At 33.6% G+C, this 17,531-nt stretch overlaps 2 protein-coding genes across 4 annotated transcripts; one reads left to right on the top strand and one right to left on the bottom strand.

Moving 5' to 3' along the window:
* Positions 1 to 43: 43 nt before the first annotated feature.
* On the bottom strand, positions 44 to 2,496 carry LOC116774020 (regucalcin-like). The gene is made up of 6 exons (XM_032666624.2): positions 2,221 to 2,496; positions 1,764 to 1,899; positions 1,463 to 1,666; positions 915 to 1,133; positions 728 to 840; positions 44 to 467 (listed from the first exon to the last, which is right to left on the bottom strand). Exons 1-6 carry the CDS (start codon positions 2,302 to 2,304, stop codon positions 219 to 221), a joined length of 1,005 nt encoding a protein of 334 aa, XP_032522515.2. The 5' UTR covers positions 2,305 to 2,496; the 3' UTR covers positions 44 to 218.
* A 2,164-nt stretch (positions 2,497 to 4,660) lies between these two features.
* On the top strand, positions 4,661 to 16,050 carry LOC116773807 (SWI/SNF complex subunit SMARCC1). Of its 3 annotated transcripts, none has more exons than XM_032666285.2 (20): positions 4,661 to 4,922; positions 5,363 to 5,482; positions 5,781 to 5,894; positions 7,373 to 7,541; positions 7,796 to 7,950; positions 8,150 to 8,293; positions 8,891 to 9,015; positions 9,607 to 9,713; positions 10,242 to 10,414; positions 10,906 to 11,084; positions 11,426 to 11,567; positions 11,739 to 11,859; positions 12,369 to 12,496; positions 13,053 to 13,242; positions 13,445 to 13,599; positions 13,861 to 13,996; positions 14,220 to 14,354; positions 14,801 to 15,010; positions 15,395 to 15,497; positions 15,871 to 16,050. In XM_032666285.2, exons 1-20 carry the CDS (start codon positions 4,806 to 4,808, stop codon positions 16,013 to 16,015), a joined length of 2,868 nt encoding a protein of 955 aa, XP_032522176.2. In that variant the 5' UTR covers positions 4,661 to 4,805; the 3' UTR covers positions 16,016 to 16,050. The 3 variants fall into 3 exon arrangements, with proteins under 3 accessions (XP_032522176.2, XP_032522175.2, XP_032522177.2); XM_032666284.2 differs by having other exon boundaries at positions 12,366 to 12,496; XM_032666286.2 differs by having other exon boundaries at positions 4,662 to 4,922; positions 5,781 to 5,885; positions 12,366 to 12,496.
* The last annotated feature ends 1,481 nt before the right edge of the window (positions 16,051 to 17,531 follow it).

Genomic DNA, 17,531 nt, shown 5'->3' with positions numbered 1-17,531 from the left:
TATAATCTGTGGAAAGGCCATCAAAGACAATAAAAGTTAAAGATCTGATAAGTGATTTACTACATGTATAAGCAAATTTGCATTGAAAATATATGACGTTTAATAAAATAAAAATGAATTAATCAAACGGAGATTTTTCCTAAAATTAAAAATTAACTAATGCTATATAATAACTTAAGAACTTATTTAGTATAAAATGTTTGAATAATGATGAACAATCAATATTTGTCAGCGTCTTTAAAAATAAACTCGTTCATGGGGTAACCGGAAGAACCTGTGCCGGTTATAGCGAAAACGGAACCAGCTTCCGGTTGTTGAGCTAATTCGCTGCCTGTCAAATCCTTACTGGCGCTGGTAACGTACAAAGTGGAGTAATCGTAACCTCCCCACATCACAGAAGTGATTTTGGTTGCAGGTAGTCTGTGCTGCTCGAGTAGCTTACCGGCTCTTGGATCGACTTTTATCACCTGTTAGATGAAATTCAGAATATATTGAAAAATATTTTTTAATCCTGACTTCATGACTATACAGTTTTTATTATTTTAATATTAATATTTGATAAATTTCAATTTAATTCGTATTTTACTCTATTTTCGTATTTTTTCTTCGTTTTCCCGACGTTTCTATTACTTTTCAGCAACCATGGTCGCGGGTTGGGAAGATGAAAGTGTCATTTAAATGTGTACCCGCGAAAATGTTAGATAATAAGACATCATAAATTCAATACCTTGCCGTCATTAAAGCAAGCTACCCACAGATTATCATCCCTGTCAATTGTCATTCCATCTGGAGAACCTGTCAGATTATTTGCTGGAAAGCTGAATAATGTTCTGCCATTTTCTGAAACAGTGTTATTAAAAACGTCTCAAAACTGTTAGAGATACAACGAAATTTGAATCAGTACAATTCGTTACCAATTTTTCCCGTTTCCAAATCAAAATCATACACGGAAATCGCCCGAGCACTTGAATCTATGTACATCATGTACTTGTTATCCGAACTCCAAGCAATTCCATTTGAAATAGAGACTGGACGGATTTTAATTTCCGGATTTCTGAAGTTGTTTTCCGTTAGCATATATACAGAGGCCGCGTCTTTTTCGTGCCAGCTCCCTGATTCCTTTCCAATAGTACCTGAAAGTTGTATTTATTAACAAATTAAAATCGAAAAAGAACCAATATATGAACTGTAAAGAAATGTCATGCTGTCAATAACCTTACACCTACAAAACAGAAACATTCTACGCCATCCAAGGGAATATATTACGGCAGATAATCATCATACATAAATGATAAAATGATTTTTAACAAAGTCTTTGAGATTTTGTTATCATTAAAGTTGTCTATGATTATTGTTAAAATCGAAAATGTTAAAATTGTGTTCCTATTTTAAAATAGTCATACAGTAATATACTACTTTTTCTATACATAATAAAAAACTTAGTCCATTAAAATTTACTGACCAAACCATAATCTTCCTTTCGCGTCGACCTTGCCATCATTGCATCTATTATCAGGATGGCCGAGGTCCACAGCTGTGAGGAGTCTCAAAGATTTGTCTCCTTCAAAATTATCCCAATTCAGAAAGTAAAGTTCACTTCTGACTGATATCAAAAGTAATTTTGGATAATCTTTAACCCTTATAATTAAGCTTACGGGGCCATATCCTAAAACATATTTGAAACACTGTAGTATTATTACATTCTATTTTAATACACATATCGCATCAAGCTTGTTCTTTCAATGACTCAATAAACTATTAACCGATGTATTTGCTTGTGACATTGCCAGTATCTATTTCCAGTCTGAAAATTTTCTGCGATAGAATGTCGGCCCAGTAAAGCGCACCTTCTTCGTTCACCCAAAGTGGACTTTCAGAAAGAACTCCTCCTTGATGTATCTACAGTAAATTTAAAATAAAACATCGGCATGTTTCTTAAACAAAAATATTAAAATTTTCATTCAAACAAGTACCTAGTCCATATTAAAAGTAAAAGTAAATTTTAAGAAAAAGCCTTCTATATGCATAATACAATATACACAAGTCGTGTATAATGAGACCATATTATTATATTTAAGTTTTACATACTCATCAATCTTCAAGTTATCCCCACTTACTCCAAAACACTGTTCGAATAAACCATCTCTCGTACTCTTTATTCAACATAAAACATAACTGGTCACTATCTGCTTAATATTAATACAAATAAAAAAATCTTACATTTTTTATAAGAGGTGTGGAGACTTTACTTTCAACGCAGAATGAGAGCAGTGCCACGATTAAAAAACACTTTATCGATGCCATTTTTTAGACACTCATTCAATGGTAAGAATATTTTTGTAAGACGACCGGTTTGCGATACTCTAACTCGGTCAGTGATACAAGTTTGCTTGTGAATTGTAATTGTACGGTTTGCCTTCGCTCGAGTGATGGAGCTTCACTTATATTGTGTTAATAAATTTTATAAAAACATTACCATTCAAGTGTTCAATGATAACTGAGGTTATTATCTCGATAAAATTTATAGGACTCTTCGAATTTATCTGCTTAGAAAACAGTAGATAAAAACACAGATGCATTAAAAAATACGCCTAGATTCTTCTTTGGATTGAAAAAAATATACATATTTCAAAAATTATATAGATACTTAGTAGTATTTAGAGGAAAGGCGTCAAAAGAAGAAGAAAAGTTGTTTCACCTACTGTATACCTATTTTAAATTTGTATCGTCAAACTACATATACGGAGCGTTAATAGTTTTTCATTCATAAATCTTCTTATATCAACGAATTTGCGTACCTAAGTTATTGAAAATAAAATCTGGAAGAAAACTTCCTGAGTAATGCGTACCGCGACGAAACAGGTTTAACATAAACATTCTATTGTCTATATTTAATGTTTTTTTATATTTTACGATACTTTGCTCATTACTATTAGAGTATACAAAAAATATTTTATCTCTCTAAGTTATGTTAATGTCTGTTTTAAAATATATCTACAAGTACCGATAATCAAGGTTACGTATATATACCTACTATTAAGAAAATAAGACTCAATTTCTTTGAAAAACTGTTCGAATGTGAGTATAATTATTTTTTATTTTTTACAATTTAAGTTTATTATTTATATGACGAATTTAAAACAGTTATTTATAAGCTATTTTATAGAATTTTCTAATAAGTCGTTATATAAGAATAAACATTAGGGTGATTATATAAATTGTTTGATCGTGATTGTTGATAAAAATGTAGTAGGTAATTGAAAACTTTTGTTGATCCATCCAGTGTGTTGGAGGTTTTATATATGAAAAAACAATATTCTATAAAGGTATTATAATTCTTATATTTTTTATTTAATTTTTTATAATTTAATACATATTAAAATATATATTTAAATATTTAATTTTTCATATATATTCTGAATAAAGTTCTTTTATTATTAGTATTGGAAAAAACTGAAAATGTAACAGTAACAAAAGGTATGCATCGATGGATTACAATTACACGGCCGTGGCCTCCAATTTAAAAGACCTTTAATTCTGTAATGTATTCTAAAGATTAAGAAAATATAATAGAGAAAATAATTAAGGTTTAAATATATCCTGTTATTTTGTATTAAGGTCACTTTTAATTTATTTAATTTGCAACATCATACATAAAAATGTCAGTAATATTTTTTCTGCTGACGTCTAAGTCTTTGCTAATTTGTATCCTCTATAAAAAATATGAGATTATTGTGTGTCCCTATATTTGACCGACTGAGACATATTGTGTATTAGTTATGAAGGTAAGAAGTTTTTTTTCAGAAAGAAATTCTATATTCCTTATTTATGCCGTTATAATGGCTTTTATCATACTATTTATTGTAAAACATTTATCAGATTTATGAACACATTTTTTTTATTAATAAGAACGTGACTTCTGATTTTAAATTGGAATAAACTTACAAGACTGGGAAAATGATGAAGTAAGAATTATTTATATTCTTCTAAATTTTATTATTGGAATACTTAAAATACGTTTTAATAACTTTTAGTACTAATTAAACGATAACAATTTTCTCTGTTAAAAATTCTATTGTACATGTAACAAAAAGACAATACTTAATAAAATTTTTGCACAACATATTAAAGAACTATTGAATTAATAAATATGGCAAGTTTTATTTATAGCTATTCCATGCGCAGAAAATGATGACCAGCTTCCCCATTTATATCCTTGAACTGAAAGACAATAAGCGATTATATTTGTTAGTACTATAGAAGGGTTCAAAGTATGTAACAGTGAGAAAATATTTGACGATAAAGTTATTTATGTAAGTGAAAAGTGATATCCCACTTAGCAATAGTTGACATTTTTATGCTTGTTAAGTATAGTACCCAAAATATAAAATTTAAATAAAATTAAAATACATAATTTTTGATAACGTTTTTTAATTATATTACTGATCAATTTTTATGTGAAATTAAATATATTTTTTATTAAAAACAACCTTATCTCAACTAATGGAAAAAGCTTTATTAAAATAGGTACCTTATAAAATTATATTTTCGACAACTTAATCTAAACTTTAAAATTTATTTTTAAATTGAATAACACATTCTGTTTTCGATTACACTGGTATCACTTCGGTTTTAGTTTGTACTGGCAATACAGAGCTCTTATGTCAACAATAATTTAGCGTTTACAATTTATCGACAAATTGGCGACGCTTTGGATTTCCTTGTGTATTTTGTATTGCATTTAATGTTATTTCGTTATAGTTATATGTGACTCCATAAGTTAAGTGAACTTTGCTTATTCCACAATGGCTGCGCTTAGTCCTAAGAAGGATGGAGGCCCGAATATAGAGTTTTTCCAATCACCGGAGTCCTTAGCTCAGTTTGATCAAATCCGTGTTTGGTTACAAAAAAACTGCAAAAAGGTTAGCAACTAAACTTTTATAAGTAGTTCTATGGAAAATTTATTTTGATATATATGCATTTTTTAAGATTTGGTCAGCAAAATATACATATATAGAATTAAAACATTAATAACCAATACTTAGCAATAAATATCTAAATTGAGTTAACCCATTTAGTATAAGAAAGTAGCTACCAAAACTTTAAGACTTTGTTTTAGCTATGTTGTATGAACATAAAAGTTTCATTTTGTTCATCTGTATTGCCTGTTTCTCTAATAGGCATATAGGGTAATAGGCTGTGAACATGTTTTATTATTTTTTAGTCATGATGTATTGCTTCAAATATAAATAAAATTCAAAATATTTTGTGATTCTGACAATGTTTTAAATAAGTGATTTTGCGTTATATTAATTCTTATAAACATAAATACATTCAATTTCATATATATATTTGATTCCAGCATGTACAAACTGATCCACCAACAAAAGAAGGCTTGGCACAACTTGTCATTCAGCTCATACAGTATCAAGAGAACAAATTGGGAAAGAATGCCACTGATCCCCCTTTTATGAGGCTTCCAGTAAGTATTACACAACGTATTTTGAACATATATGTAATAGCCATAATTATTGTGCCAGAGGAGCTATATTCAAATTTTATATAAATGACCCTATTTTTATTATGACTTATTAATGTCTATCCTCTAGAAATCTAATTATTATATCTAACTTGTTTGATATTGTGCAACACCGTGTGATTCCTCTTAGGCTCTTATTATCATGAATTATCTTCCCATTCTTAACTTAAATAGAAAATTATATGAGTAAAATACATATAAGTTTTGCTTTTGTTAATATAAGTTTTTTTTTTGTCACTAGATGAAAGTGTTCATGGACATGAAAGCCGGTGGTTCGTTGTGCACAGTGCTAGCCACCATGTTCCGTTTCAAGTCGGAGCAGCGGTGGCGCAAGTTCGACTTCCAGGTCGGTAAGGTATGCACCCGTCCCGCACGCCTTCTCACGCAGACCAGACCAGACCAGACCATAATGCATTATGACCTGCATCTTGCTATATTACTTACGTATACTCCTTCAAGTTTACATCCTCACACTACATATAAAGTTTAGACGGTGGGGTCAGGTGGCGTTAGAGAGGGACCCCTTAAACCTACACCTCAGTCACAAATCCCAGGCATTGTCGAAGCTCCTCTCCCTGCAATGCGATGGACCCGGCACCCGCACGGTGAATCCATGGAATGCTGAGACGTTTCATCTCATGTTCCAGTTCATCATTAATAAATTGACATAGTTCAGATCAACATAGACATTATGAGTGAAAAATTATAAAATCTCGATATGTAGTGTGACAATGTAAGCTTAACATAAGGTTATTCTTCTATGAGCTTTACACAGATAACACATTTTATCTACAAATAAAATCTTTTTAGATGTAGATATACATGATTATTTTTTTATTTTTTACTTTTACTGTCATTACTTGGGTATAACTTTAAATATTCAAAGTATGTATTGCGAGATGCGTGTCACTAACCCTTTCATATGATCCTGGGTATGATTTCTAAAATTAAATATAAAAATAACCTAATTTAAGCCGCAGGAAATCCTGAAAGGTATTCCTGAATAATTTTAATATCTATTAATATTTTTTTTTTTACAACGAAATTATTTAATGTAACACACTGAAAATGATTTTTAAATTATTAGTATCATAATATATATACGCATAAAATTCGTGTTTTACTGTTTGAATGACAAAATATAACACAGTTCTTTGTATGAAAATATTTTAAAATTATTTAAAATGGTTCTTTTGTCACATAGATTTTATTTGGTACTTGCACTTAGAGTGTAGCATTTAGATATATTGAAACAAATTTAGATGTCTGTCCATATTGTTTATATTTGAATGGTTCCAGAATGTTCTTATATAGTTTTCTCATTCAAAGTCCATCGACTTCCCTCATTTCATATCATTTTCATGCAATGCCCACTTTCTTTTGTGTTCTGTTTGTAATGTTTTTTTATTTCCCCGTTAACCCGTTGTTACCTTTAATATTTTTGACTAATTTTGTATTGGGATTGTCTTGCATGCTTTTATTATATGTCTGCGATGTGTTACAATTATGTCTATCTATAAATAAAATATATCGAAGTACTCATATACTTGTATATACCATTCAGTTCAATTGAGGTAATGTCTAAGCAGAATTCTATATAACTTACATGATAAAAGACTTGTAAAAATTTATACCATTGTCGTTTCTGACTTATATTCTACTATATTTTCAATCTCTTCGTATTTTCGGTATTTAAACCGACTATAAAACTATTTAGTTTTCTTTGATAGTCTATTTAATTGTCAGAACTTGTATTAAATATTTTATAATGATTGTTTATCATGACTAACATAACGGACTTGTCCCTTTCCCGTTCCCGTCCGTCATTTCCAGAACCCGTCCCGCAAGGATCTTAACGTGCAGATGATGATGGAAATAGAGTCGGCTCTGCTAACAGCTGAATTACTCCGCTCCCCCTGCATCTACATCCGCCCCGACGTCGACAAAGCTACGGCGAACAAAATCAAAGATATCATCGTGAATCACCAGGGAGAGATATGTGGTAGGAAAAATAATGACACTCTGTTAGTAGTTAACCGATTTATTTTTATGCTAGTTATGTTTTACAATAGTAATAAGAAAATAGTCAATCGTCTCATTATTGAAAGTTTCATTCTCAGACGTCGATTATTGTAATTAAAAGTGTTTAGAACCAAAAAGTATTTTTGCTATTAATAAATATTAATGAATTTGTATATTATGTGTATTTCTATACTATATCGGAATATGTTTTTATTATATGTTATGTATTTGCAGAAGACGAAGAGGATGCCACTCACATAATATACCCAGCTGTTGATCCTCTAGAGGAAGAATACGCCAGGCCGGTGTTCAGGAGGGGAAATAATGTCCTGGTGCATTGGTACTACTTACCAGACAGCCACGACACCTGGGCTCAAGCTGACCTCCCCGTGAGTACTATAAATAAGAAGCAAACGGTTCATTATATAATGGTTTGTTCAATGACAGTCCGTCCATTATGGACACTCAAAGACAATATTTTAAATTAGAAATGTATTATTATACCGCAATATTTTCGCTTAATTCTTAGTAAAAAACTTGTAATAGTGCATATATGTAAACTTATAATATAATATAATTTCACATCAGGTGGATGTTCCGGAGACAGCCAACTGGGACTGTAATAGATCGGAGCCGTGGCGAGTGTCGGCCACGTGGGCACTGGATCTGACCCAGTACAACGAGTGGATGAACGAGGAGGACTACGAGTTAGACCAGCATGGAAAGAAGAAGGTGGCCCACTCATACATGGACTGAAACACACGCACATTCACACATTTACACATAGACTCGAACACACGTACATTAACCTACACGCACATTGACACAAATACTCGACCACTCGTGTATTCACCCATTCACACAGAGACTCGAATACACATACATTTACACACACGCGCATACACACACTCATACACTAATTAGCACTCACATATTCACACATAGACATGGTCATCTCACTTATTTTAAAGTTTCGAAATCAAAATATCCTATGTATTTTTCTTTCTTCGGACAGTTACATCCCTTCCGTTGTCTTTATATCTTTGACTTAATCAAAACGATGGTTAAAAAAAAAACAATATAACACAATGATGATCAAACAAACATTTACCATATTGAACAGTAACATAGGACAAACCGATAACTGAACACAATTTAGGTACTATGTTCTACACAGTTGATGGGAACATAGCGTAAGACTATAACTCTTTAACTGACTGCCACGATGACGTCATAATACATCTTATATAGGACTAATATGACATTAAAATATATATATATAGAACAAAAGTGGTCAAAAGATATTTCTAAGCTTTTTTAACTTTAAAGGTCCACAAACTGCGGTTGTCCGTGGACGAGCTGATGCCGGGAGCGGAGAGTTCAGGGAAAAGTAAGAAGAGCAAGAGGAAGAGGTCGCCGTCACCCCCTCCACAGAAACATGGGAAGAGAAAGAGGTGAGATATAATAATATATAATGTCTACATTTGTAGATTAAATATTATATACTAGTTATTACCTGTGAATTTGTCTTGACTCTGAGAAGGATGTTTGAAGTGTGTCAAAACAATAGCTAACTGCTAGCGACATCTAGTGCCTGGCACGTGACGTCATGCCAAACACAACTTTGAAGCTATGATTCCCCTAGAAATGCAGGGAAATTATAGACTCAGTTACATTGTAATTTCTAAGTTTCAATAAAATCAATTAAATAGGCCGTGTAAGCGACACACACATCCACGCGCACAAACTTTCACATTTATAGTATTAGTTACATATATTAAGTAAACAATCAACCCTAACACAAGTTCGCATCGTCACACTGCATACCGAACGTGTCGAGTTTTTCGAACTTGGGGTAAAAGTGCTGCATGATTGTACCAAGTTTGTATTATGTAGGTATATAGGTAAAAATCTCATATGTTAATTTATTGCATACATATATATATATATATATATATATATATATATATATATAAGCAACTATATATATATATATATATATAGTTGCTTATTGTTGTAATACATATAATAATATTCATTAACAGTCGAGTTGCTAAACGTCGAGACAACGACGGCGATGACGAGGACGATAACGCGTCCAGAGACAACACGGACGTGGCGCCCGCCACCGACAGCGAGCGCTCCACCGAGGGTGAGGGCGACTGATCTAGAACATATACAGGCTGGTGTAGTTTACACCATCAGTGAAGTAACACCCTGTATGACAAAGACGAAAAGTATCTTCCTGTTGCTTTGGCATAGACTCTAAATATTTGTCAGTATTTATACCAAATGCTGTTTGATACGTGGTTACGGGGATTTGTGAACCTGTAAGACTAGACTTGAGATATTTTCAATATTGGAATAAGTCTCTTAGTTCTGTTGTTGGTGTGATTTTTAAATACTTGTGGAGTTACACCAGCTTGTGCCAAAGTGAGTGACAACGCCCTCTTGTGGACGCTTCGGGCCTAGAGGGGGGCGGTAAGAGACCCAGAAAGAAATAGGGTGCTATGTCTACATTACATAATGAAGTTACAAATTACCCAGGATAAGTTATAGCACTAAAAAACAATTTATTCTCAAAGTGAACAGTAGACAAAATAAGTTACACAGTCGGATAGACTGGCTGGACTATACTTTGTCGTAGTAATTCACTGAAACGTTAATTTGTTTCCAACAGCACCTGTGTCTGTACCGTCTGCGGGTCCGTCCGGTGCGGGTGGGAGCGGCAGTGGTGGGGGCAGCGGCGGCGGTGGTTGTAGCGAGGTGGTGCAGGAAGCCCCCGCCACGCCCGCCCCGGCCATGGACGCGCACGACGACTCACAAGGGAAGCACAGTGATTCCAATACACAGGTAGAGTCACGACCACCAGTTTGACATTATATACTAATTAAAACTTATTTCAATGTAAGAGATAAATATATATTTAGGATTCGGCTGAAATCATTAAAAAATATACTTGTCTCATATTAACTGGACCAAACTTGCCTTAAAGATTTTTAACTAATTATTATCTCAAATCAAAACACCTCAAAAAACTAAAATTTAATTTACAAACACTAACAAATAGCGTCGATAATACTTTCCCGCGCATAAGGGAATATACCAAATGTCATCTCTGTAACGTCAATTCGGGTGCGTTCTGAAAGTTGTTCTGAGAGTGTGTTCTGAAAGTGAATTCTGAAAGTTTTAAGATTCGGTTCGAATTAAATGCGTGTTCCCTAAATATACGTAAATGTTTTATCATATTATACACTATACAATGTATGTGTGTATAAATTGCGTATCTTATTTATTTCTTAGTTTAATTATTATGTTTGGTCGATGTGATTCATGTTTAACAGGAGATGACAAAGGAAGAGCTGGAAGACAACGTAACAGACCAAACCCATCACATAGTGGTGCCGTCTTACTCCGCCTGGTTTGATTACAACTCGATACACACCATAGAGAAGAGGGCCTTGCCGGAGTTCTTCAATAATAAGAATAAGTCCAAAACACCGGAGATATATCTGGCTTACAGGTGACTGTGACATGTGACTATGTTAACTTAAAGTATATAGTGACAATTATTATATGTTAAATCTATAACTTTAATGAATAAATAACATACTGATTGATAACTGATGTGTATATATATATATATAATTTAAACACAACACGAATTGTTCAAAATAATTTTATCCAGTTGAAAAAATTTATATACTAAATGGTTAACAAGAAAAAAGTATATATAAATATATTTGGAATAAATTCTCATTATGTATGATTTAAAATAAAAAATATTTATATATAAATAAATAAGATATAAATATTTTTTGTTTCAACCTAATTCATTTCTTTTATAAAACCTTTCTTTTGCAGAAATTTCATGCTAGACACGTATCGTTTGAACCCTACTGAATATTTAACAAGCACGGCCTGTCGGCGGAACCTCGCCGGGGACGTGTGCGCCATCATGAGGGTACATGGATTCCTGGAACAATGGGGACTTATTAATTATCAGGTGATATAATTTACACTATCGACTAAAATATTAAAATATAATGATAAAAAATATGTTGAAATGTTATATAGAATATATTTGCATTTTACAAAATATTATATAGGTGATATATTATTTGCGTATTTGTTCATTACTGTCTAAAAAAACGTTATATGACATATTCCCCGGCAGGTGGAGGCGGAAGCTCGCCCGACCGCGATGGGTCCTCCTCCGACATCTCACTTCCACGTGCTCTCAGACACTCCCTCCGGGCTGCAGCCGCTCCAGGCGAGGTCCACCCAACAGAGACCAGGTAACGTTTTATATATATAGTCGTCCTGACTCAGGACACGATAGCTCAGGTGGCAAAACAACCGGCACGTTTATTTGAAGGTCGGAGGTACAAATCCTGGCCGCTTCTATACATTATTCTTACTATAATACTTTATATTATTATTCTATATTTTGTATTCGAATTTTAAAACAATATTTTTTCTTTATTATTATTAAATAAATAATTTTAGTTACAGTCACTTATCATAACATCAACTGCTGCTAGTTAAAGACCGATCAAAATCTCCAGATGTTTCATGGATTGGCCAAACAAACGGACACGTTTAAAATTTAAAAAAAAATGCCTTTTTTGTCATATATATATATATATATATCTCACGCCAAACGGCATACGGGTCAGATTCTATACAAAAAAAAACACATCACATTTAAATTCGTATATATTACTATAAGTCGTAGTGTTCTATATTCTATGTATTAATATAAATGTTATTGATGAAGTCATCTAATATGTTTTTTTAACAGCAGAGAACGCGGCGGTGCCGAAGATCGAGGCCGGTCTGCCGAACGGCACCGAGGCACCCATCAAGGCCGAGCCCAGTGTTAAGACTGAACCCATAGAGCTGGGGACGGCCCCCGGGCTTAAAATGGATCAGGTTCATAAAAAAAAATTCTTATTTAAATTCATACTTCTATATTATAAGAATGTTATTAATCTTATCAAATATCATACTGTAAGTGAAACAGTTTAAAGTATTGAAATTTAGTACTAAGAAAGAACAAACTATTCTTCACACAGATATTATAAATTGTACTCGAGGTATTTTACACATACAATTTGAAATGTAACTTTATATGTAACACACGATAAGGTTGCATACGCACAGACTAAATAGTCCAACCGAGTAAAGCGGCTATAGTTTAATTGCCAGTGACATTGTCGCACCCCGCCTGTCATATATTATTTTTAAATTAATTTTCATTAATATATAATCTTTTAAAACTCATAATGAGATCAAAGACTTTATCGAGTATTCATTTAAATGAAACTAATATTTTCGGATTACTAGTCTTGTAGCAATCAGAAAATATTAGTTTCGTATAGATATTGAATGTAAGTCACATTCAGTTAAATTGTCGTCTTGCCTTTCCTGCATTCTTATATAAATTTTTAATTTATTTTACTTCAATATATAATTAATTCAATTTCAGTACCGCGGCGGTGCGAGGGGTCGCGAGTGGACGGAACAAGAGACGCTTCTGCTACTGGAAGCTCTGGAACTCCACCGTGACGACTGGAACAGGGTTGCAGCACACGTCGGCTCCAGGACACACGACGAGTGCATCCTACACTTCCTCAGGCTACCCATCGAGGATCCCTACCTAAACGACACATCCGCGGGTGAGAAACGAGACACATTATTAGCTAGTTGTAAAATAAAATTTTGTCAAGTGAAAGTATTTAACAGTTTAAATTTTTATTATTTCTAGCAATATGCTTAAGTCTTATTTAATCATATAATTTAGTATGTGTGTAAATTTACATTTTAATATAATTAAATAGTAATCAAATACATTTACCATTATTAATATTAAATTCCAAGGTGGAGTTTTGGGTCCGCTAGCCTACCAGCCTGTGCCGTTCAGTAAGGCCGGTAACCCTGTCATGAGTACAGTAGCCTTCCTCGCCTCGGTCGTTGACCCCCGAATCGCCTCTAAAGCTACAAGGGCCGCTATGGATGAATTCGCTGCTATTAAGGTAAGATAAGAAATTTCCAATATTATATAAAAAAGATTTTCATAATGCTGTTCTAATGTCCATACATAGTTACTGTTGTATTATTTAAAAGGTGTGTTAATAATAAGCTTTCAATAAGAAAAGCGTATTTTTCCTTACAAAATATTCTAAATGAATTAATAATATATTAAAAAGATAGTGGTTATAAGTATACTTACCATCGCTCTTTAATAAACCGAGTCGAACAACGTGGTAATAAATCATTAATACTGTGATGTCCAGGATGAAGTTCCGGCGGCCATGATGGAGGCTCACGTGAAGGCAGCCGGCGCCCACGGACCCGCCGCCGCCCTAGCAGCCACCGGCATAGCGGGGACTGCGCCCCCCGCACCTCCCGCCGGGGACACGCCCAGCGCCGGTATACACACACACATACACGATATAGTCGTATCAAAGAAAAATATGAACAACAAATAAAATGTAACCGTGTCTATCCATCAAATATCATTAGACACTTATAAAAATAGAAGTATTTTCATTTTAACTTTGCAAAAGCAATTCTCCGTGATTGTAATAAAACACAAAATATATGTGATCTTTAATATATAACAAACTATACATTAAAAATCTTTACGTTTTAGGCGAAAAGAAAGAAGGAGGCAGCGATGTGAAGACTGAGGCGATGGAGGTTGATAACGAAGAGGCCAAGGTGAAGGAGGAACCGGCTGAGGCAGAGGAGGCTAAGGACTCCAAAGAAGAAGACACCAGCACGCCAGGTCATACATACATACTACTGATGAATATGGACATCGGTGTTGGTCACCGCCTCACGGAGAAACTACTTACCGGATTTTGATGAAACTACAGTTATGTTGTTCAAACATCAGAATAAGACGTGGGCTGTAATTAATAACTTAACTCCGTGTCGCCCCTGCGATATAGCTGTATAATGTTTGTTCTCTGTCTGAGGTCATGTCACACGCTAGATGTCGCTGCGGATTTATTACCAAATCTCTTGTTTTAACACTCTATATTACCACTCTGAAGCCTATTCCAAATTCCACGCAAACAAAGCCGTATAAAAACAACTAGACTATATTCAAAGATGGTTTTCGAATTTAAGTCTGTTAATATGTTTTACACGACACGTGAATATTTAGATACTATACTCATGTAATATAAGTTATTATCTTCTGTAAAAAATTATCAATATTATTTACAGAGACCCCAGCTGTAGTGGACGCCAAGCTGCAATCAGCTGCAGCGGCAGCACTAGCAGCTGCAGCTGTTAAAGCTAAACACCTAGCGGGGGTCGAGGAGAGAAAGATCAAATCCCTGGTGGCATTACTGGTGGAGACACAGATGAAGAAGCTGGAGATCAAGCTGCGGCACTTCGAAGAGCTGGAGGCTACCATGGAGAGGGAAAGAGAGGGTGCGATAGTTTTGTCTCTATCTAATTAAATGTCCAATTATTATGAATTTTGTATCACCAAAGTGATGTTTCCATAGAACAAAGTGTATAAGAATCTTAGGCGGTCTTGTTCGCCTCAACATTCAGTAGATTTTGCATACATACACACATACACACATAATGCTATGTTTACAAGCAGCTTACAACTTACATACAACTTGTCCTCACTATCTTTTTTATTTATTTTTCTATAGTTACAACATGAAATTTATATTTAAGTGTATGGTGTTGTTATTCAAATTAGAGTTTAATTTTGTTTAATATGAAGTAATAAAATATGTATGTTATAAAATAATACATGCATTTGTATAGTGACTCATAATAATCCCAAGTTTTATGTTCCAGGTCTAGAATATCAACGGCAGCAGTTGATTCAGGAACGGCAGCAGTTCCACCTGGAACAGCTGAAGGCAGCTGAATTCCGAGCGAGGAACCACGCCATGCAGAGGTTACTATATACTATATATACTCATTAACTTCGGTTCAATTGATTTAGTTAATTTAAACTACAAACATACCAGTCTTAGTAGTAAAGAAATTGTTTTAAGTTAATATTGAAATGTGGAGCTCAAATAGTTGGTAAATGATTTGCCAACTACCAGAGCTCCAAGTGAGCGCTGTAGGCTAATACAGTACTATTATGTTCGATGGGATGTATTGTATTGAAGACTTACTGCTTTTAAATGACTTACCAAATACATTGAGCTTGTGTAAAAATGAAATTCATCGGTCTATAGGCACATAGCACTAGCTACTTCGACGTTGGCCATAACATACTGGGTAACAAAACTTGGACGAATATTAAAAGATGTTGTTAATAGATTACAGGCCGAAAGCGGTGGAGTGGTGGGCGTCGTGCCTGGCGTTGTGGGCGTCCCGGGGGGCGGACCGCCCCTCGCAGCCGGCGGACCCGCCATGGAAGCCCCTCAGGAGCCCCCGCCACAACCCGCGCCGCATCACGCATAACACTACATATAAGATCAATTATACTATAACGATACCGTGGAAGAGTTTTATTTCGTACACAAAATCCTTACTACAAGTTTCGCATTTGTGTACTTTTTTACACAAATTTTAAATTACTTACGTAGTTAATGTAACGGTGGAAACTTGTGGTTGGGGTGATGATTGTTGGGATGCTGCGATATATAAGATATAATTATTTCTATTTATTTTTTTTAATATCTACTACAGTCCGCGAGGTTTAAGCTGAGTTTCGCATTTGTGTGAGTGAAAGTAAAACTAGAGTCGGACAAAAAACTTTTAGAATTAATTTGATTATTTTTTAATTAGATGAGTGGGAGAACTGTTCTAGATTTAAAATAAAATAATCAAAGCTTGTTTAAAGCCAGGTGTAAATATGTAAAGAAAAACAGACTAATTTATGAATTCAAAATATGTATAAAAAAAAATTATACGAATTTTTCCTGAATTCACATTTTTATGTCATTAATTTTTTAAATTACACAAAATTTCTTTTACTTGGCAATTAAAAGGTAAGTACGCTTCGTTTGTTTGTGTTAGAATCCATTTCAGGAGTAAACAGGACACAGAAACTACATATTAAGGACTAAATAGCGTCACTGCTACCAGTACGAAGGGTGAAGAGCAAAGTAAAACCAGTATAAACCGGTTCAAACCTAGAAAAGCGCGTGGCACGCACAAATTTGATATCACACATACACTACTGTGTGCACTCACACAAATGCAAAGCTCGGCTTAAACCTGACGCGCTATATTATTGTATAAATACGTGCTTAAAAATTAAGAAAAAAATGTCCCGAAAGATTTTGCATTTCAAATATTTGGTTATACAATTGGCATTCATGTTTTTCGCTTATCAATGAATAGTTTTGTGGGAGACTAACGTTGTAAATATCGGTATGAGCGTGTGAATTCAAATAATGTATGTCTTGTAACCATAACCAGCTATTCAATAATAATTCACTGAGAGTAAAGTGAAAAATAAATTGTTTTGATCTAATTTTTACTTCATCGATATCATAAAAAATAATTAAGATTCGGACAAAGCAAAACTATTATTTTGCTGTTAGTGTTGTAAGGTTTCACCGTCACTGGACAGGTCGATAGCATTTTATAGCGATATGCGACTTTAAATTAAGTACTGGGAGTAAATTAATTAAATTTATATTATGAATTAAAATCACGTCTGCGTGTGTATTAATTAAAGTGTATAAAATCGTTTTCATCAGCGATAACGTAAGTAATAAGTAGATATATGCATATTAAGAAAATTTGAATCTCTGTAACAGAAATGACTTTACAAGACGATTGTTACTAATAATAAATACGTAATAAGGACATAAGACTTTTTTTTTAATTTCTTTCTAATATCAAAATGACAAAGATTAAAAAAAAAAACCGCTTTAAGTTTCAGGTTTTAAAAAAAATCTAAGTCAACCTTCGACTTCTGTTGTATGTGAGGATATTTTAACACGATAATATCACTTTCTTCAATAAA

Source organism: Danaus plexippus, chromosome 20, assembly GCF_018135715.1.
Source record: "Danaus plexippus chromosome 20, MEX_DaPlex, whole genome shotgun sequence".
Lineage (NCBI taxonomy): Eukaryota > Metazoa > Arthropoda > Insecta > Lepidoptera > Nymphalidae > Danaus > Danaus plexippus.
The sequence above is the reverse complement of the archived record's forward strand: the minus strand, read 5'-3'. Positions and strand labels throughout refer to the sequence as shown.

Excerpts from the sequence above, each read along its gene's own strand:
- LOC116774020 (XM_032666624.2), bottom strand. The coding sequence starts at position 2,304 with ATGGCATCGATAAAGTGTTTTTTAATCGTGGCACTGCTCTCATTCTGC. Across the intron at positions 1,134-1,462 it reads GAAAGGAAGATTATGGTTTG|GTACTATTGGAAAGGAATCA; the intron begins GTCAGTAAATTT and ends TACAACTTTCAG. Across the intron at positions 468-727 it reads CTTGCTTTAATGACGGCAAG|GTGATAAAAGTCGATCCAAG; the intron begins GTATTGAATTTA and ends TTCATCTAACAG.
- LOC116773807 (XM_032666284.2), top strand. The coding sequence starts at position 4,806 with ATGGCTGCGCTTAGTCCTAAGAAGGATGGAGGCCCGAATATAGAGTTT. Across the intron at positions 8,294-8,890 it reads ACCAGCATGGAAAGAAGAAG|GTCCACAAACTGCGGTTGTC; the intron begins GTGGCCCACTCA and ends TTAACTTTAAAG. Across the intron at positions 9,016-9,606 it reads AAACATGGGAAGAGAAAGAG|TCGAGTTGCTAAACGTCGAG; the intron begins GTGAGATATAAT and ends ATTCATTAACAG.